Source organism: Cryptomeria japonica, chromosome 7 (assembly GCF_030272615.1).
Source record: "Cryptomeria japonica chromosome 7, Sugi_1.0, whole genome shotgun sequence".
Classification (NCBI taxonomy): domain Eukaryota; kingdom Viridiplantae; phylum Streptophyta; class Pinopsida; order Cupressales; family Cupressaceae; genus Cryptomeria; species Cryptomeria japonica.
In genome coordinates this window covers 110,047,621-110,069,885 of record NC_081411.1, presented here as the reverse complement: position 1 = coordinate 110,069,885, position 22,265 = coordinate 110,047,621, and the positions used below count along the sequence as shown (strand labels likewise).

At 37.0% G+C, this 22,265-nt stretch overlaps 1 protein-coding gene across 1 annotated transcript; it reads left to right on the top strand.

Annotated features, from left to right (window-relative positions):
- The first annotated feature begins 1,288 nt into the window (after window positions 1–1,288).
- On the top strand, window positions 1,289–20,405 carry LOC131049816 (GDSL esterase/lipase 6). The gene is made up of 5 exons (XM_057983897.2): window positions 1,289–1,669; window positions 1,790–1,908; window positions 19,341–19,577; window positions 19,671–19,917; window positions 20,022–20,405. Exons 1-5 carry the CDS (start codon window positions 1,420–1,422, stop codon window positions 20,267–20,269), a joined length of 1,101 nt encoding a protein of 366 aa, XP_057839880.1. The 5' UTR covers window positions 1,289–1,419; the 3' UTR covers window positions 20,270–20,405.
- The last annotated feature ends 1,860 nt before the right edge of the window (window positions 20,406–22,265 follow it).

Here is a 22,265-nt window from a genome sequence, read left to right as displayed (position 1 = left end):
CCAGGCAATTCATTGTGTTGACAAGGAAATATAATGATTATTTAACAAATTTTCCTTCCAAGTACAAATGTAGTTGGAAATATTCTCGTATATAAGTAAGAAAAATGTGGATGCATACTTCAATAATCATAGCTGATGAGAATGCTTTAAAGAGATTTGAAGACTAAAAAATCTCAAAGACATATGCATAGAAATTCGATAGGATTATTGTTTCAAAATGCATGGTAAGATTAGGTATTATAATTCCAAATAAATCCAACATTTCTTAAATATTCTCTTTTGAATTGTAGATCTTCTCTCTTGTAATGATGATTGACATATATGTGTAAAATTTTGACTGTGTCAGCAAGTTATATCCAAAATTCATTATATTATAATATTTTCTATAAGAAACATCTAGAAAGTGGAAGAGTGAAGGGCGACTCTATGTATGTAATAGTCTCATTTTATGGTTTGAGAGAATAATATAGAGCATATGAAAATTTCATTGAAGAAAAGATTTCTGCGAAGAAAAGGAGAGACACCCATGTTAAACTTATCCATATGGGGAAACGTATTGGACTCTTGAGTTCAAGAAAATAAAGGTTTTCCAATTTAATTTTTTTCAATTTTTAATCATTGATTTTTTGGGGACATCTATTTAGACAATAGAAATAAGAATATCTATGCATTTATGCTCCTATTGATAGCTTTCAATGTCAACCAAAAAAAGACCTAATCAGGCGGCTATCATTTTCCATGTCACTCTCAGCTTTTCAGTTGATGGTTATAGTAAAGCTGTTTAAATACAATTTATACAAAAAATTTCGATGTCAATACATTAAAAAATACTGGAAATTGCATGCTGAAGAAATAATAATTTATAATAATTAAAAATAAATATATAGATATTTTTTCCCTTCTTGAAAATCCAATCTGAGTTATCCAAATCAAATCTAACAGTAACAGTCCAATAGTGAAAATATCAAGAAACGCTAGTAGCAGATTTGTTTCTTTATAATAGTTTGTTTTCAAATGCAATTTAAATACTTATACCTATTGTTCTGACTTGTGAATAATAATGACCCATTGAATCTAACCGGTGAAAATGATGTGATGTTAGTTCAAATCAAGTGTGATTTGAACAGGTTCAATTAATCACTGCTTATACAGATCAGGAATCTGTTGGCTGTAATTTACAGTATGAGGAAAACAACATTTGTACTGATGAAATAAAAAGCCTACTCTCTGTCTATTCATCAACATCAGAAGAGTTCTATTTGGCAACTTCAATCTGATGAAAAGGCGAAGAGCCATATTCACAGCTTTGATCGTTGAATATATGTAAAGAATACTTGACTTAAACTTTTGTTCTATATATATAACAGCCTGTTCTCATCAAGTACACGAGGTTGAGATTGCTGGGATAATTAGCTGTTAATGGCTATAATGAAGAATTCGATGGTGAGTATTTTAGTTGGGCTATGGATGATCAGTTGTTTCGTTGAAGCTGAAAAAGGAGATTATGTGCCAGCCATGTTTGTGTTGGGAGATTCCCTAGGAGATGCAGGGACTAATAATTATATACCAAACTGTAGACTTCGTGCAAACTTCAAACCATATGGCGTCTCGTATTTCCACTACCCAACTGGTCGTTTTACAGATGGTCGCACCACTTTCGACTTTGTGGGTTGGTATCAATTCTTACTAAAGATTTAGATGCTCAGCACTCTTTATTTTTTTTTAGCTTTATTATTCATGCCAACATATATTACTTAAGGCATCATGTATTGCATAATTATGGGTTCAGCTACCTACTTGGGGCTTCCATTTAGCCCTCCATATCTGCAGCCAAAGGCAGATTTTAGCAGAGGGATAAATTTTGCATCGGCAGGTTGTGGATTGCTTGACTCAACAGCAGCTGATCAGGTCTCTTCTCTTTTCCTTTCTTACTTTTCCTCAAAATAGCTTAATATAAATTCAGTATTGGGTATGAAATAGAAATATTTTTACTTAGATTCTGCACAGTTTTTCTATAAAAGCTTTAATCAGAACTACATCAATCACACGATTTTTAAGAGAGGTCTCCTTATGCAGCCCTTCGTACGCTGTCGTTTATTTTCTGTTTCTATAAAATAAACATAGCTGTTTTTCTTTGATTCACTTTTAGATCGTTTGATTAAAATGACAGCTTAGTCTTTTTAGATTTATAATTAAATTAACAATTTTTTAAATTTTATATTAAATTTATGAATTTAATCATAAAAGTAATCAAGGACAAAGAAAGACCGACCGAATAGTTTATGATTTTCGACTCCCAACCAATCATAGGCTCCTCATACATTCGTGTCATTCTCCATTCCAATAGACTCTTCTTAAAAAAGCTTTCACAGCTATGTTTTTCTGGGTGTTATTCTAGAATTCCTTTCCAAAAGTGATGTATAACTGCTCTTATGTTCTCCATCCTTTCATCTCTGCCATCTTTTGTAACTTTGAGAGTTTTTTTGAATTGGAAAGGCGGAGAAAGAGTAGAACAGCCAAATCATATATATAGAGAGAGAGATACTGCTTTTTTCACATACAGATGTTTACAAGAGTGCTCTGATTCACATTTGCAGAGCTCAAAAAACCTTTGGACAGCAAACTTGTTCATACCAAAAAAATCGGTTCTGTTCTTTCTTTTAGTGAACACGAAAAACAAGACATATCTTTATTCTAATGCAAACTTTAAAAGACTCTCAATAGAGCAGCTGTCTTCTTCCATATGAAGCAAGTAGGGGAAGAACACCAGTAGTTGAGCATGTACCAATTGTTGTGAGGGTTGTTGATACCTTTTGTTCCAAAAATTGAACAAATAAAACTTATTGTTTGAAGCATAAAATATCAATTTTTGTTAGTAAATTTACCAATAATTGTAATGAAATGTACTAATAGTTGTTAGGAAATGTACTAATATTATAAAAAGTAACCAATCAGGTGATGCCATATCAGCTGCACAACTATTGGGGTCTCTTTTGCACGTCTATTGGTCTCACATTTTTTTGGGCCGTTTTGAACACCTTGGCAAAAAGCTTGCTGATGTGGCATCATATTTGATGATGTGGCCCTGAAACCTTAGTTATAAGCAGGGGGCTTGCCAAGTAAGCTGCTGTAAAAAAATCGGAGTGATTTTAAATTTCCATGTAGGATTTTGAGAAGCACGAAATTACGGTGCACAACTACTGGATCCTTTCCCCTATAGAAAATTAAGTATATACTATACATTACAAACAAAAAGGACTGAAAGGAAGACCTAGCCCCATTCGATGGAGAGGCTGGCCATACCAGCAGACTGCAGTAACAGTACACTGCAGCAATAGAAGGAGAAACAGGTTAGAGCAGAGGAACGGGTCAGTTTGTTGGATAGTAAAAATTGTTGTTAGTTGTTTTGGTTAAGGTATATAGGAATTTTGGAAGGGTCTGGATCTTTGTATAATCAGAAAGGATTAACAAAGGAACCACAAAAAAAATTAACAAAGGTTCCACAAAAGATAAAATAATCCCACACACAAACCAATCAATATTACAAAGAGTGAGAGAGGGACCAGCAATCAATAGCAGAACCAATAGTAAAACATGCTGTCACAAAAAGTCACAAAACAGCAGGCCAGAAGCCAGACAGTCAAGGTGGTTTAAAACCAAACTTCGATAAAGGCTTTGGAAGAGGGGCAGAATGGGAGAAAACTATTCTTCCAATGTTTGAAGGTGAAAACATAGTCAAAGGACTCATGGTCAGTGCATCAAGTTCACCAGCCTTAGCAAAGTGTTCTTTCCATGTAGATTCCAGCACCTTCCCATTAAAATGAGGTTGAGGACATTCATCAATTTGTTCATGAAAGAGAGGGTTTCAAACACAGCTTGTTCCTTGCACGAGGAACGTGCGAGGAACTGAAAACCTCACCTAAGATGCAGCTCCCATTACAAAACGACACCATCTTAGACTTTGTGAAATCATTGGAAACCTTCTCATGAAAGTCAAAGTACAACAAGGATAAATGCTCAGTATTGTGCAAGTGGTTCAGTCAAGAAGGTTCATAATGACATTTCTTTTGGGTTCTCATCTAATAGTGGTTGAGTCATCTTGGATTCTCATCTAGATGTGGTTGAGTCATCATGGATTCTCATCTTTAATTTTTTTCAAAATTACTATAAATAGTAATTTCAACATGTATTTGTGCGAGTCATACTTACTATATTTAGTAAGTTGTCTTCAATTAGGACTCTGCAACTTGGTTGTTTTATGCTTCTCAAAGTCATGTTTTGATGTATAGTTTTGAGATTGTTGTAACTCTATAATACCTAAGAAACAATATGAAAGATATTTTGCCTCTGATATTTTGACCAGATTTTTCCACATAAATCTGAATGTTATGTGCTATTGTTCTTCTTTATAATTTCTGCACTCAATAATTTTTCTTGCAATTTCTGTTCCTAGACGCCAAGCTTGGAGCATAGCTTAATATTGATGGGTAACTCAGAACCAAATTCAACATAGATACAAAGTCTAGCATAAGAAAATTTCGTTGTAGATTTTGTAACATCGTCAATGGTAATAAACTGATGAATTGCATCATACCATGATGATACTTTCATCACATAATTCTAAAGGGAGTTTTTGGAGACAATCTGAAATAAGAACCATGTTAATCTTGTTAGGATCGAAAATTGCAAGCCATCTTTGTAGATAAAGAAATGCCTTACGAAGAAACTAGTGACCTCCTAGAAGAAATCAGGAGCAATCGTCGAAAGATTTGAACGAGAATAAAAGGAATCCGTTCATCAAATCTTTCATACTCAGCAGACCTAATCCAAACTAGCAATTCGAATAAAATCAATTTGCTCTATGACCAAGGAATCTCCCAAAAAGAGTAAACTGCAAGCCTGCAAAAATTCTATTCACCCATGCATTAGGAAGAGAAAGAACAGGGTTTTCAAAATAGGGATTCTGAGAATCCTCAGAAAGGGATATCCCCACAGCACTACACCCCAACATCAGTCTACTCTTTGAGCAGCTTAAAGAGAAAAGGGGACCTCCACTTCGGATGGAAACCCCGAACAGAAGCCCACTCTAGGGCAAAGGGCAGGCACATCATCCACATCATACACACCAGCGACAGGGTATGAGTCTGCCAAGGGAGACGGGGTATCATGAAGAAATTGCAAACCCAACTCAAGTAGAGAAATTGCCACTTTTGAGAGAGTTATTTAGGTCACACGATGGCTTAGTAGAAACCGATCTCAGAACATCTTCCAAGTCAGAGATCGACTGTGTTTGCGCAGATTGTTCGGCTTCCAACCACATCTCCAGATGCGAAACATCCTCTTCAGCATCCATCCGATCATGTCATCCTTCAAAGGACTGTGATTTTGTGCATTCAGCTAGGCCTCCAAGAGAATATCGAGGAGCGTTTCTTCCTCCTCTAGAACATCATCATCTTCACAAGAGCCATCGGAGAAACCCATTGCAGAGCCCATTCGACGATTAATGTTTGATTTGGAAACGTACCCGACATATGAGATGACTTAAACAACCGCCCAGAAGTAGAAAACACATATCTCTGAGCCTCCAGCCACATCGCCCAAAGGGGTTTGTCGACCATGTCTTCATCAACTATTTGATAGGCTTAGCAGCATCCTCATCCTCGTCATCGTCTTCTTCTGAGTCAACTACGCTCCCACCTACGTCGACGAGCCGCCAGTTTCCCTGCCGCTTCCGCTTCCATCGCAGAAAACCTTCCAACTGTACTTCTATTTGGAACATTGTTCAAGCTTTACACCACAAAAGCTAAGCAACATTTTAAGTTTAGAGAATGTTAGTCAATTCTGAGTGTTTAACACTTTTAAGCTTAGAAATATATTCTTAGTGTAAATACACATCTTAAGCAACATATTAAGTCTAAAAATGTCAGTAATTCTGAATGTTTAACACTTTTTAAAGTTAACAATATAAGTGTAGTGTATGAGATTTACGCCATTCCAGTTGTTAATTGTTGTTAGAAGATAGTATTGATCAGATTATAATTATTTAATTAAAATTTGGATCATCATTATATAAATAAAAAAATTTCATTTATGATCAATTATAAGGTTTTTTTTAATATTAATATGATTATCTGTATATTGTCATTAGAATTTTTTATTGTAATATCTTTCGAGGTTTTGGATAGCATGGTAGTGCTAGTGCTCCCTATAGTCCGATTATTGCTAGTGCTCCTAACATGTCAGGGGAAGTTATTAAATGGCATCAAATGAGAGTATTTTCGAGGCAGAGTAATACTATCAAGAACCGAAATCCATATTGGAGTTAAAGTTCATTATGACGTTCTCAATCCCATTAGCGTCGTCATTAACCAAATTTTCAGCCTCCTTATTCTATTCTCTTTAAATGTCGTCAATGGAGTAAGCATCAAAATTTTGTACGAGCTCCAAATCTCGGTCCAATAAGGCGTGGAGCTTCCAATTTGGTGTGGTTCCTGATCGAATGAAGTTTATAACTAGTGAGGAATATCACTCAATTTCTAAGTTTTTGATTCCCAAGTCTTTGGGAAAGTGATACCATGAATGATGGCTCAGTATTTAGTCTCATTATTGGATCCATTTGGGAGATGTTTCGAGGAGAATAGGATAGAGTCTCCATGCCAATTCATCTAGTGCTAGATGGGTCAATATCGTCCTTGGATGAATCATCAAAATTTAATTTGAGCCAACAAGATAAGAGAGAGACCAAACCACATTTCTCCTGGCATGATAGGAAGTTGGTCTCTGAGAGCCCACCTAGGGTGGGACCTTCATGTTCGATTATTTCAGCCTAAGCTTAGCATCCCATTTTGTGAAGGAAACTTTTTTGGGACTAGGTAGCATAATCTCGAATTGATGATCTCAACTATTGCAACTTGTAGTTTACTCAAAAGGGGGGTAGACCTAAGTTCTCTTTTCTAAAAAATCTTTCTATTCCTCTCTTTACACAATTTCCATAGAAAGATAGAAGGATTGGTTATCTAGATGCAACCAAATGCTACATTCTTTTTTATAGTAGGCCACGATTGAAATCAAATTAGAATATCATTTGGGAGATCCTCTGACCACCCCAACTTGGTGCAAAGCTATCTCCAACACTCTTAGGGAAATGGGCATCCCAGCAGGATATGAACTATTGTTTCTTCATGCGCCTTGCATAATACACACCTTGAGGGACCACGGAAACCCATTCTACAAATTATTTTAGTTGTGAGTATTTTCTTTTGAAGGGCTACCCATGTAAAGACACTCACTTTTGGTAGCCAAATTTTGTTCAAACATAAATGAGTTGGAATTTTTGTCTCTGCATTCTCTAGTTCTCTAGAAAGGAGATAGTATCCATATTTAACATTATACCATACCATTTTTTAAACCATCCCCATATCAGAACATCTAAGTTATTCCTAAACACAAGAACTTTGGACTTTAAGATTGTTGAAAGTTGTTCCACATTCTTAAGCGATAGGTTCATGGATGTGAAAACCTTCCACTTCCAACCTCAAATTTTATCTACTTTCTCAAACATAATCCCTTACACTATCTCTCCACAAATGTTAAAGAGTCATCCGGATCTAAGCCAATCCCACCCAACTATCCAAGTTTGGATAACTAGCCCAAGAATCCTCCCAAAAAAAACCTTCCTAGCATCATGAATGTCCCAAGATAGGTAATCACACACAACTACTTTGCAATTCTACATGAAGTTTCAAATCCTTTGAGCATTTTGGGAGATTGGAGATGGTCAAAATCTTAATAGCATTGCCTTCATCTAGATACTTTCTATATGTAGAATTCTTTCCCACTTTCTATAGCATTCCTTATGCATATGCCAAACCAATTTGGCCCCTAATGCTTTGTTTTGAGTGATTGGTTCTTGATACCAAGGTCACTATCCTCTGTTGAATTGGATATTTTGTCCCAAGAAATCAAGGATATTTTTGTTCCTTGCCAACATAATTTTTTGGTCTACTTTCTTTGAACTTGGCTAACACAAATAGGGAGGGCCATGCATGATGGTAAGTAGTTAGGGATGGCAGATAAGATATATCCCTCTACATAGTGATCGTCCCTGTCCGTGAGAGCCACTTCCTTTTCTAAAGGGGCCCCATAGTTTTTGAGATCTTATACCTTTTGCCTATAGTAATCCTAGATAATTGCATGGGAGCTACCCCTTCTTGAAATTAAGAATTTACAGTATTTCCCTTTCTTTAAGGGTGAGGATGTGGAAGAGGAGAACCTCAAGCATAAGCTCATTTACTATCTTTCCAGAAGCCTTGGATTATTAGTTCAAAATTGCATTGAAATGGAAGGCTTCCCTTCGCTTAGTAGATATAAACTACATCTAGTGTCATCAACAAATTGCTCATGGGAGATGGTCGAGACATCACTTGTGACTTCAACACCTTGAATATTACCTGAAATAGTCTCATTTTCTAATTTGTCCTACCTAGAGCTATGCCATTATGATGAACCAAAAGGGAGAAAGGGGATCACCTTTGTGAAGACTATGTGAAGCCTCAGAAAATCCTTCTAGGGAGCCATTTACTAGGATTGAGAACCTTGATATTGATATATAGATAAATACCTAGTTTAACCATCTCTTATTGAATCCAAAGGCCTCCATCACTATGATGAGTAGCTTCCAATCCACCATATCATATGCCTTCCACATATCTAATTTAATTACCATGCTCTATTTGGAAGTGTTATCAATGGAATGCAAAGTCTTCTATTATATAATAACCCAATCCTATATAGATGTTCTAGACACAAAACTAATCTACTCATCCAAGAATATGTTTGGCATGACAAATTTGAGTCTATTGGCCATAACTTTATAGATAACCTTGTAGATTGTGTTGCACAAGGAGATTAGGTGAAAGTCATCTAAGGATTGCTACCTCCCTTTCTTTATAATTAGAGCTATGAAGATATCCTTGACTTCTGTAAGGAGGGTTCCACATTCCCTATTATACCCTAAATTTTTTGGAAGAAAAATATCAGGAAGCCATTTGGGCCCAAGACTTCTCTGGATGCATTCGGAAGAGGGCTACCTAGATTTCTTCCTATATTTTTTTTGCATTTAACATTGTATTTTGAGCTTTAGTATAAAGGGATGGGATATTTCAAAGCAAGGTCTATTGATCATGAGATTTGAGCCCTCCACACTGTTGAGGAGATTTGAGCCCTCCACACTGTTGTGGAGGTTACAAAAGAATCTAGCCACCTCCCTTACAATGATTTATGGGTCCTCAATTTTAGTGCCATTTTATAGTCTAAGGCTTGTGATTCTATTATCACTCCTCCTTTGTTTGGTGCTATTATGAAAGGATTTGGTATTTTTATCTCCTGCTTCTAATTAGGTTTCCCTAGACCTTCATCTCTAGAAGATTTCTCCATTTCCCAAAATGTTTAAGTAGGCCACCATAAACTCTTGTTTTAATAGCTTAGTTGGTCCATACCATCTCTGATCACCTCTTCTAAGGTTTGGAGATTATCTTCAATTAGTTTCTTTGTCTAAAAAAATATTTTTTAAATGAGACGACTTCTTGTCCTTTATTTTCCATTTTCAAATGTTTCAATTTAGTGATGAAATAGAATTTGGAACCGCACGGGTGGTCCTCATTTCACCAACGTTCCACCAATTGAATATTTTTTGAGTCATTCAACAACATCTTTTTAAATATCAATGAACTCCTTGCTAGATTTCTCTCTTCCAAAATATCTAGATGAATTGGAAAATGGTCAGATCTTGAACTAGGAAGGAACAATCCAACTAAAATGAAGGGAAGGGCCCCAGATCTCCACCAAAAGTAATTTTGTTCAACTTCTCTACTATTTAACTAAAACCCAACCAGCTATTTGAACAAGTGAAAATTTCATTTGAAAATCTAATGTCTATTAAATGATTCCTCTCTACCCAATCTTTGATATCCTTCTAAGACTGATTATCGTCACAGAAACCCCCTTTCTTATCATTTTCCACAAGGATTGCATTGAAATATCCTACAACAATACAATATAAGTTGTGAAATAGCACGAGAAAGGCATCCAGTTCTGGCCGCAATTACCGCTTCTTGATGCAAGAGTTGGTCCCATACACATTTAGTACAGTAAATTCTAGATTTGAAACATTTGATTTTACATTCCAACCAGTTGGTCCCTTCCGCCAATTTGTCCAGAAGCACAGATTATGACTGCCAAAAAAATGGCAATGCCCTTGGAGGAACCATTGTCTTAGACACCTAGGACCTACCACATCTTCACTTTTTACCTAAATAGATCTAAATCAACATTGCTCAGCTTGGTTTCTTGGATTTGGAAGATACTTGCTTTGAATGACTGCATTATGCGAGGGGCATTTAGGGCCCTAAAATTCTAATATAGAGTCTCATCCCCAGAAAAATATTTTATTTACGTCAAATTATTTTGGTCGTATATGTGCATGTTAATAATCTTAAAAACTGATTACTAAAAATTAACTTGAACCATCTGGGTATTAAAATAAATTAAATATTTTTTTTTATATTAGAAATCGAGAGTTTAAAATATAGACAGAGGGTATATACAAAACTAGGGAGCGGGGGGCAAGGCCTCAACCGCCAATCAGAGGAATATATATAGTTATCTAACTATCCAAAAAGAGGGGGCATAGCAAAATAAATCAGAATTGGAGGATCTCATCCTGATCCTCCAGCCATGTGGTCCAGCCCTGTTCGCCTTCCATCTAGACCACCTTCTTTCTAGTAAGGATCTGGGAGCACATCTCAATCTTGTTGAAGGGAGGAGGCTTGCTGTCCTATAGATCCTTTATCAGCTTCTGCACTGCCTTATCGAAGGAGGTTTGGTTCTCTGCGATCCTAGCCCATTCGTACCCGTCTTGCATCTCATAAATAAACATGGTTGCCCGGCCATCTTTTAGGAACCGCAGTAGCTTATTTCTCTCGAGGTTCATCACAACACAAACCTGCACAACAATTTTGTAATATGTGAGTTTTTTAAAAAATTCACTACGTTCCCTTGTAATACCTTGGAACTTCTCCTCATTTCTGAGTTTCCAAATAAACCAAAGAATATAAGAAGATAAGATTTGCCAAACAAGATTAGTATCCTTTCTCAGTCCATGAATAAAACCAGTAACTATATCAAGAGGAAACACAAATTCTGCAATAGAAATTCCAAACAGAAGCCAAATATCTCTAGCAAAGGGGCAATCGAAGAAGATGTGGTGCACAGTCTCAGGTTTTCTGCAGACAGAGCACTGGTCATATTCAGCCGATATCCTAATAGGTAATCTATCCAACATAAGTTGCCATCTAAAGCACTAAATCTTAGGAGGAATGGGGGATCGCTAGAATTTTACAAAAGATTGTTGCCAAGTGTGGGGCCTAAGATTAACATACCATAGTTTGTTGACGTGCTCAATCACCAACGGATCACTATTTAATAGGGTGTAGATAGATTTGGCTTTGATTTTAGGGAGGGTAGAGCCATCCTTCCATAGGAATGAAAGGTGCCTTTGGGTGTCTACATGGGTGTTCTTAGGGAGGTTAAAGGGAACGCAAGCAGTTTTAATCATATTGTATGTCTTCTTATGAGATGCAGCGAGGTCATATTTAGTGCTAACGGCTTCCCAGCTAATAAGGTTATCATGTTCAAGAATATCCATAATGTACTTGATTCCTTTATTATGCCAATGCTTAGCTGAGTAGCCTTGGGTTAGGGCAAGGGGTTTGGAGTTGTGATGCAAGTTCCACCATATTGACCTTTCACTGTGTAGGGACTTATCAGAGTTGATCCTCGAGTTGCTGATTAGACCACACACATGCTCCCAGGCTTTCCAGATAGATTTGAACACCTAGGTGCCTTGGACAGACACGGGAAAGCTACCAGCAATTAGGTCACTGAGCGGGAGAGCTTTCCAAGTTTTGGCTATTTTGGGAACACCATTTTGTTTGTTGTTCCTAATGAGGATTTTCTATGGTTCTTGCCCTTCCAGAGAGTGGAATATCCATTTGGCTGCAATGGAGATGCCTTGCAGTCTAAGATCCTTAAGGCCTAGCCCACCAAGTTTTTTATCCAAGTGGCACCAGGTCCATTTGACCGCGTGGGCTTTCCTTTTACCCTTCCCATCCGACCAAAGGAACCGTCTAATAGCCTTTTGGATTTCAAGGATTTGGAAGTCACTAAACATCCAAACTGAGGAGTAGTAGATACTGTATGAGGATAGGATTTTTTTGGTAGACTTGAATCCTGCCAGCAAGGGAGAGAACCCTATTGTCCCACTTGTTGAGTTTACTGTCTATCTTTCCCTTCACCCAGCCCCACATGTCCTTAAGAGAGGGAGATAAAGAAAAGGGGATGCCAAGATAACGGACTAGTTTAGTGGGTCCTCCCCACGCATAGACAAATTGTTGAAGCCAATCTGGGGGATTCTCTTTCCAACCTAGTAGAATGGATTTGGTGTTGGATACCCGGGCTTCGGAGGCCTTACCGAAAATGTCAAGTTTTTGATTGAGGGAATCAATATTCTATGTTGAGAGCTTCAGGAAGAATGAGGTATCATCAGCAAATTGGATGTTGATCAGCTTAGAGTCATTCGGCAGGGTAATGCCTTGGACACGGGAGGACAGGGTGTCATCTCTAAGGAGATAATACAGGGCATCGGAAGCAATGACAAATAGAGCAGGGGCAAGGGGGCAGCCCTGTCTGATCGATCTAGAGAGGGGAATCGACTGGGAGAGGGTCCCATTGATCTCAAGCAGGGCAGATGCATCTTTAAGGAGGATTCGAACATAGTCACAAAATTCACTAGGAAAGCCAAAGGCAGAGAGCATCATGAGGATGAAGTTCCATTCCACCCTGTCATATGCTTTCTCAAAGTCGACAAGGAACATGGCGGCGTCATGGTTGGAGGTCTTGGCCCATTCCATGGATTCCCAACTTGTTACAAGATTTTCCAAGATGTACCTGCCTTTGATGAAGCCTGTTTGGGTGGAACAGATGAACTTGGGGAGGATCTTCTCAAGTCGGGAGGCTAAGGCTTTGGCTAGGATCTTGTAGGAGATGTTAAGGAGGGTGATTGGCCTCCAATTTTTAATCAGGGCTCTGTCCCCTTCTTTCGGGATAAGCTTAATGATACCCCTATTTATGAATTCCCCCAGGGTACCTGTGGCAAGGGCTTCATTATAGATATCATAAAGGTCGTCGCCAATCCATTCAATGTTAGTTTTGTAGAATTCAGCAGGAAGTCCATCAGGGCCTGGGGCTTTGTTATCCTTAAGAGCCCTAATGGCATCCTTGATTTCGTGCACGGTTAGTTTAGCTTTGAAGAGGCTAGATTCGTCCTCAGAGATTCTATTAGGGATAATGGTCCTACATTTGGTGTGGGCATTTGTCGAAGCCTCATTATCCTCAGAGGTAAAAAAAGTCTTTTAAAATACTTCAAAGGCTTCTTTGATGTCATAGATATCAAGGAGTTCCTTATTGTCTATAGATATTCTATCAATTTTTCCCTGATCTACTTTTGTTTGAGCAGATTAAAGAATATTTTGGAGCCCTTATCACCAAACTGGAGCCAATGGTTATGGGCTTTGATGAAAGCACCTTTGATCTTAACCTGCTAGTACTTTCTGAGGATATCTCTAGCCTCGGAGACCTGCCTGGCCAAGGTAGGGGAAGAGGGTTGCAGTTGAATTTCATGCTCAAGGGAGTGAAGGCGCAGAGTAGGATTTTTTTCTATGAACCTGAAGTCCTTGGCTTTCTTCTGGCCAACGGTTTGGAGAAGAATCTGCTAGGAAGAAATGTTCATCTACCATCTACTCAAGGGGGATTGGGGGAGATGCGGTTGCAGATTGAAGAGTCTAATTAATTTGATGGCAATAAGGACATCCTCATCTTGCAGCAAGGAGGTATTAAGAAAGAATTTCTTATTGCGGGAGTGGCAAGGGGTGATGGAGTTTCTGATGTTGATAATGGCTAAGATGGGGAAGTGGTCAGATAGGGTAGTTGGTAGGACTGCAACCACATTCCCAAAATGGTTGGGGGAAAAGGAGAAGAAGTTTTTATTAGCGTAGAACCTATCTAACCTAGACTAGATCCGATTGGTGTTTTGCTGAAAGTTGCACTAGGTGTGCCATAGGTTAGGGTTGTCAGGTTTAGTGGCTTCCAAGGGGTCAAAGAGTTGCAGATGCTATTTGAATCTATCCCAATGAGGCTTTTCTAAGTTTTTCCATTCAAACGGGAGACCCCCAGCCTTGTCATTCTGGGATTCAGTCATATTAAAGTCCCCGGACATGACCCAGGGAATATTTGGGAGGGAAGTTAACCAATTCGAGAGGGATATTCATTCCTTATAATCGTTAGAAGCATAAATGGAGCATATGCCAAAGCATGAACCCTTCATCTCTAAGGCAGCCCAAGCTACTCTATTACAAGGAGAGGTTCCTTTATCTTTGAGGTGCACAACCCATTTAGGGGCAAGAAGAATCCCAACCCCTCCTTTACCTTTTGGGTGGTTGGTACAGATTTTGATTGCATCTCACCAAATGAAGTCAAGTGACGCGTCGAGGGAGAACCCAACAGATTTAAGTTCTTGTAACATTAGAAAATCTAAGTTTTTGTGCAAATCCAAAAACCTTTTGATAACAAATTTTCTGTCAGGCAACTCAAGGCCACGAATGTTCCATGATATGTATTTCATCAAGGTAGAGGGTTTATGGGGGGCTAGTAGGGAGATCGTTGTTGATCACCAGATTTCTTCTTGTTTTTGGAGCCCATAGGCCTACCTTTTTTTTTAATAAGGGAGTGTCCTTTCATAGATTCCTCATCATCTTCGCTAGTTTCGGGAGGCTCCACTCTAGTATTGGCATTTTCTCCTATGTCAGACCTAGACAACTGGGAGCCTAGAAAGTCAGGGAGCATAGTGCTAGATCTAATTTCTTCTAGACCTTTATTGGCATATATAACCTCTATTATATGATTTTCCTCTATTTCTTTGAGCAAATTTGAAGCCGAGGGATTAATGGTGCTAGTGTCAGAAGTAAGTCCTGCAAGTGAAGAGGAGACTAAATGAACGGGGGTTCCAGATCTGAGGATCATTGTAGGGTTATTGCTAATGCTAGCATGATCATCACGGCTGGGGTTTTCCAACTTATTAACCATATTTCTAACCACATATTTGACAGGGGACTGCTCAGGGACTAGGGATTTAGGAGAAGAGGCCAACTAGCTGGAGGAGGAATGGCTAGGGTTTAGGGCTTTGAGAGGGGTAAGTTTACGCCTCCGTTTCTTAGATGTAACAAGCTAGAAACCATCAGCGGGCGAGTCAACAGGGTTGTGAGAGGCGACGGAAACAGGGATGAGGGGCTCGGAGGCCAAGGGTGCATGATCGAGCACGAGAGGGTTAGCGACAATAAGAGAGGGACTGGGATCTGTGGACAACACATCTTTAGGGGTCTCAATAATAGGAGGGGGAGGTTGCGTATTATTAACATTTTTAGGGTTTATAGAAGTTTCACCAGAATTATGCATTTGCTTCCTACAACTGATAATTGGGCAATTTTTGCAAATGTACCCTTCTTTTTTGTAGAGAAAACAATCATTTAATCCTCCAAGTTTTTCAATCGGGCAGACGAATGTGTCTCCATTAATATCTAGGTTTAAAGATGGTGGAATGTCGATTCTGAGCTTGATTGAGACAAGCATTCTTGCATCTAGGTTGGGCACCAATCTAGCAGTTTCATCAACCCTAATGATTTTACCAAAAGGTGCCATTATTTGGGGAAGAAAACGCCACAAAAAGGGGGGGACATCCTTGAGGATGACCCATCTGGGACAGGATAGCATGAGGACTTCCTCATTAACCACCTCTGGAGACCAGGCTAGGGCTCGAAAAGATGTATTTCCAACCGTCCAGTACTGGCATTTAAGAGCTTCCAACTGGGCTTCATGCGTGTTGAAGAAAATGAGAAAGAGACCTCTTTGAACTTGTCTACAAAATGTAATTTTAAGCCCTAGTTTAAGATTCCATAAATTATGAAACCAGTCATCTATGAATTTTCTAGGTGGGCATTTTTGAGCATCAACACAGGCAAAAAAGATAGCAGTGTCACTCAATCTACGTTTTTCCAAAATAATTTCAGCCAACATTTTAGAGTTTGGAGAAATCCAGAAAGAGCCCGAGGAATTGCAAGGGAGCTTACCGTCCTGACTGGGTCCTTCACTTGCTGGAATCTTAGGGAAGTGCGTCATTGAGTGGACTCCATCTACAGTCTGGGCGATGGTCTCAGCGAAGGACTTAGCTAGGGCTGGTAATGTCTGTGGCGAGGGTTTAGGATTGCTAATATCTCTGTCTGACTCTAGCTCCATTGGAAACCAAGGTTAGATCTGCGTGGGGGAGGGCAAGTGGGTGAAGTTAATCACAATAAATATTTGCAGAGCAGAATAAATGAAAACACGAAATGCAATAGCAAGTGGGCAAAGAAGGATATGCAAACCGAGTGGAGGATATTAACTCCTCCACGTAGACATCATGGAAGTCACGTCAGCCCCTACGAGCCTCGATCTGGCTTCCATCCTCAGCGCTTTGATTTTCTCACAGAAATAGTTCTCAGAAATCTGGTGGCGTTCGAAGTTTCTGTAGCTCTTGGTGCTTTGATTTTCACTCAGAGGAGCATTGGATCGGCTGTAGCATCTTTGGTTTCAAACCTTGCCTCCACAAGGAATTGCAACTTCTCACCTTCCAGGGCCTATCGAAAAGATTTTTGCTCACCTCCCACACTCTGGGTTGTCTCCTACGTTTCTTTTCCTAAAGCAAATCGCCACTTTTGAGTGTCCTCGGCTAAAATTCTGCGCTAGGGTTTCTTCTTCAAAAGATGAGGTTTCTGAAATATTTATGGACGATTGACTCCCGCAAGGGTTTCATATAGGTATTCGAGTCCGTGCAGCAACAAATGAACGGCATGGGGTTTACAAAGGTGCGACTTAAGAATATGAACGGCATGGGGTTTACAACCTTTGGCTTGCTCCTTTATTCATAACTGCTCAGGTTTCTTCTGCTCTCATGTTCTGTTCGCACTTTTTTCTCGCTTCTTCAAATGCCTTCCTGGTGTCGTCGCTCCTATGCGCACTGCGTGTCGTTGCCATCGCCTGAGGAAGGAACGAACTGTTGAAGGAATGGAAGGTTTGTTCGCCCTGCGTTGTGCGCGCCAAATTTTTGAATATTCTAAATTAAATATTTGAAAAAAAAGACTCAAAATAATACATTTCATATTACTAGATTTTCTTAAGATTCTATGTGTAAGTGCTTCAAATTTTTACTTCAACTATGAAAAAACTTTAATTTTCAAGAAAAACCGTTCCACTTTTTGACCAAAAAGTGGGCTCAACTCTTGCATTTACTTGAAATGTGGTGTCAAGTAGTAATTCTTATCCACAAAGAATTACCCTATTCACACATTTTTTAAGTAGTAGACCTATTCCTTGGAGAATCATTGTAATGACATCTTTTGAGAACCTACAATCTTGACTATGAAGAGATCATATAGGTGACACCTCAAGAGTTGCTTCACTTTCTTCCACAACATATAATTCTAGCAAAGTAGTCGGTCAAGTAGGAACCTCAACTACTAGATTTTGCACCAATTCTACCTTTCTAGTTAAGATTAAGTGGGAGTGTTGAAATAACTAATATTGTATACACACATTTATTCCTCATAACTTGTTGACACAAGGTTTTGAAATATTCTATTGTTAATTCTAAATCTCTTTTCTTTCCCACATGTTTGATGCATTTATGTAAAAGTACAAATGAATTGTAGTTTCTTGTAGAAGAAGTTGTCTCTCAAATAATTTGTAATATTATAATATTTTTTTAGAGAATAATGTTGAAAGTGGAAAGTAAAGTAAAACTCCATAAATATAATTTTTTAATGTTTTTGTGTGAGAGAAGAAATAAAAATAAAGATCATTATTATTCACAACATTTTAATCAAAAAATTATTGTTTTCAGTTTATATTCTCTGCCATATGTTTTTTGTTATCTTCATAGATTAGTAGATTAACTTTTATTTTTCATTACACACACACCCTGTGCCACTTATGTCCAATATATTGATGCTTTCAATTTGTTTCATTCTCCAACACCCCCCTTGAGGCACATGTTGCTTATTTGAGGCTCTTAGCCTTGATCTAGATCTGATCCCTGATACTATCTTGAACATTCCACATGAACTAGTTAGAACTTTATCTTAGGACCATCTATTTGTGATTAAATTGTTAGAAATTTTGGAAACTAAACTTGAATTTTGTTGGTTGAATTTGTATTAATTGAATATATTAAAAATTATTCATCTATTACAATGATGATACCTTCAAATCAAGATGATTCATCAAATAAAAAGTACAAATCAATTGTTATCAGCAATGCTTTACCCTATTGGCACTTTCTTCAAGTCATAAACCTAATCTATTAAGAATCCTTGCTATGACACCTTTTAGTGAACCTACAACTTAGGCTCTATCAAGACATCACATTGTTTATACCTTAAGAGTTGTTTCACTTTCTTCCACAACATATAATTCTAGCAAAGTAGTAAATCAACTAGGAACCATAACTAGCAAATTTTGCACAAATTCTACCTTTGTAGTCAAAGATTAAAGGAAGGTTCTAAAATAACTGTAATCTTGTCAAAACTTCTTCTCAATTTGAGATTTTTGAAAGATTCTCTTTTTAATTCTAAATCTCTTATCTTTCCCACATATTTGATGTATTTTTATGTAAATATCTAATTATGCAACTTAAATTGCCTCTAGAATTTATAATATTTTAATATTTATTTTAAAAATCTTGTAGAAAGAGAAAAAGTGAAGAACTCTATAATATAATATTTTTATTTTGTGATGTGAGAAAAGAAAGAAGAAATTGTTATGTTCCAACATTCTATAAATAAATTCTTTGTTTTCAGTTTGTATTCTCTATTGTCTATTATTTATTGTCTTTATAGAATAGTATATCAAATTTTATTTGTTGTTACACATTGTTGATGATCTCAATCTATTATAAAATGACCTACTAGCCCACTTGTGACCGATAGCATTTATGTTAGGACATAGCTTGTTCTCCAACATCCCTCCTTGAACCACATTGTAGGTGTCCAGGGCTCTTAGCCTTAGCATAGTCATCATACTAGATGTTGAACATTTTCACTTAACAAGAACTTGAACTTACGACCACCCATTTATTGTACCACCATTATATTGGTGTATGAGTTTGACTAAGTCTTTTTCTTTATTCAATCTTGCAGAATGTTCTCCCAATGAGTCACCAAGTAGCTCAGTTCGAACACTTTTCTTTATCCCTGAGGAAGACATACCCATCTGGAGCTGCGCAAGCCAAATCCTACCTTAAAAAATCTATATACTGCATTTCAATTGGAACAAACGACATTGGTGACTACGTAGCAAACGATACTAGCCAAAACACTACTACTCCTCAAGAGTTTGTTGCATTGCTGCTTTCCAAATTTGATCAGTACATCACTGTAAGTTTTTGAATTCTCACTTTGCATATTATTTCAAACAAGGTCTATAATTTTATGGAGGAATTGTACAATTATTGGAATGTGATTTGACAGAGGCTTTATCGGGCTGGGGCAAGGAAATTCCTTGTAATGAATATCCCGGCTTTCGCATGTGATCCTGATTTCAGATTTATGAATAATGGTGAATGTTCGGAGACTGCAAACCAGCTACATGTGGCATATAACACTGGTTTGAAGTCACATGTGGCTCACCTTAGCCAAAAGCTGTCTGGGTTAACTATCATAACATTTAAAGCTTATGATATTCTCTTGAACATACTTAAAAACGGTGAAGCCTATGGTAAGCTACACTCCTAACAAGTCCATAAAACCTATGATTTTTCCCTATAGTGATGAAGTTACTGAAACAGTATAGCCAATGCATGTGAATGTCGTGTGTTGCAGGCTTCACAGAGACAAAGTCAGCATGTTGTGGATCGGGATTATTTAATGCAGAAGTACGCTGTGGAAGGACGACTCCAAACGATTTGTTCTGCCATGATATAAATGCATATGTGTTCTGGGATTGGATACATCCAACTGACAAGGTTTATTACATGTTTTCACAGCAGATTTGGAGCGGAAATTCTTCTATCATCTACCCATTTAATCTCTCTACGCTAATCTCAGGGAAGAAGGCTTCTGGTTTCTAAGAATGCACAAACTCTGTATTCTTATTTATAGCCTCCGATAGCATAACTATATTTGCTATAGAAATGATAATATATTTAATCATTATTCTAAATGATATTATATAATAAACAGGAGGTTTTTCATCCCTTAAAATAATATTGAAGGCATTGCATCTTTTTAAATGGACTAACTTACAATCTTCTTTGCAAACAAATTTATTGCTGATAATATAGTCCTACCTGAACTTGTCAAGAACATGTAAGATAGTGACAAACTTATAGAATGGACAACTTAAATCATTGGATTGTATGTTGGCATTGCTCGGTATATGGGACGCCCATGTATTACTAGCTGAAGCTTAAAGAAAGGTGGCTTCAACATGCTTAGCCAATCAATCCTCTTTGTCAATTTATTTTTTTAAAGGGGTGATATTCATCTTATATTTTTTAGGTTTGAATTAACGGAATTTAATTATGTAGATAACAAATAATTCATAATTTAATTATATTTATGATTTTTATAAATGTTACTGTGGACAGAATATAATGTTCACATGTCAATGGCTATTATATATTTATTACTTATTTTTCAAAATATTTGGGATAATATGTAAGTAGGGATGGCAATTTGCAATAAGTAGGGATGGCAATTTGCAATTGTTGAAGTAGAGAGTTTTAAATATCTTTCCAATTTTCTTGTTATTAAAAAATATGAAATGTCTTCATAGTGTACCTAGGACCGAGATCTTCAACAATTTGACTATCTTGTTAGAACATAAGATATTTATGATGTGCAAGAAACGGGTGAGAGATGCAAGATTCATTAGAGGAGTTACATATTACTCAAGGTGCATCTAACCATAACCATAGAGGTGTTGGATATTTTTTCCATAGCTCATGCTTTTGACTTAATTCTAGAAACTACCTAATGGTTTCTAGTTCTCAACATTTCTATATAATAGGAGCATTTGATAGTGGGTTATAGTCTCTTTTATATTGTTCATTTACTATTATAGGAATAAGGATTGTATTGGTGTATAGTCTCTTAATATTAACACAAACTATATCTCTTTGGTGGTAAAGATTGTTCATGTAATGGCCTTTAGGCATAAATATGTTTTTGATTAAGGGAAAACAAGTTTTGAAGGGACCTGAAACCCTATACAAAAATATGTTGTCTAGGCTTTCATTTTTTATTTGTTCTCTATCATTTGTTTATAAATTTTTTTAGCTTAAATTCATATGATTAATCATTGTAAATTTATATTGTGTTAAAATTTTAATTATTTCCTCTATACCATTATTAATTTCCTTTTTTAATTATCAAAGCTATGGCTTCATGTAGAAGGGAACATCTTTCTCATATTATTTTAGATTTTTTGTGGATGTAGTTCAAGTATTATTCTAGTAGTTTTACAAATATGGGTGTGGTTAGAGAAGCCATGGAATGTACATTATGATTAGAGACTGTGAAGTTAAAATAGCTCCATATTTAAGCTATGAGAACTAATAACGGAGGATGTATTAGAAAAAATGGATCAATAGAGAGATGCGACAATATAATCTAAAAATGATGATTTTCTATGTGAATATTATAAAATGGCATCTAGAAAGACATGATTTTTCATTGTAGATATCATTCTATTGAATGTCTTAGAGGAAGCCACCATCATCAATTTTCTAGAAGAGAATCAACAATATCTATTAAAATAAGGGTCTCATAAACAAGCTTTTTCAAATTGCATTATCTATAAAATGTGAAAGATGATTTGATAGCCAATCATATAAATTGTTTTAGTCCCATTTTTAGATAGTTACATAGTACTAGTGTTAATCTAGAAGAGGAGGATGGGTCTATTTTGTTTTTTTAAATTTTACCCATATAGAAGGATAACTTAATTGTTGCATTGACTGATTAAAACCACTAATTGTAAAATGGATGTAGTAGTTGTAAATTTTCTCAGTGAGAAAAATGAGATGAAAATCAATTGATGAGGGTTCTAAGGATGTAAGTAAA

What these genes read in the sequence shown, in the direction of transcription:
- LOC131049816 (XM_057983897.2), top strand. Translation starts at nt 1,420, where the DNA reads ATGGCTATAATGAAGAATTCGATGGTGAGTATTTTAGTTGGGCTATGG. An exon ending in CACCACTTTCGACTTTGTGG is followed by an intron (nt 1,670 to 1,789) that starts GTTGGTATCAAT and finishes TTATGGGTTCAG; the next exon opens with CTACCTACTTGGGGCTTCCA. An exon ending in ACTCAACAGCAGCTGATCAG is followed by an intron (nt 1,909 to 19,340) that starts GTCTCTTCTCTT and finishes TCAATCTTGCAG; the next exon opens with AATGTTCTCCCAATGAGTCA.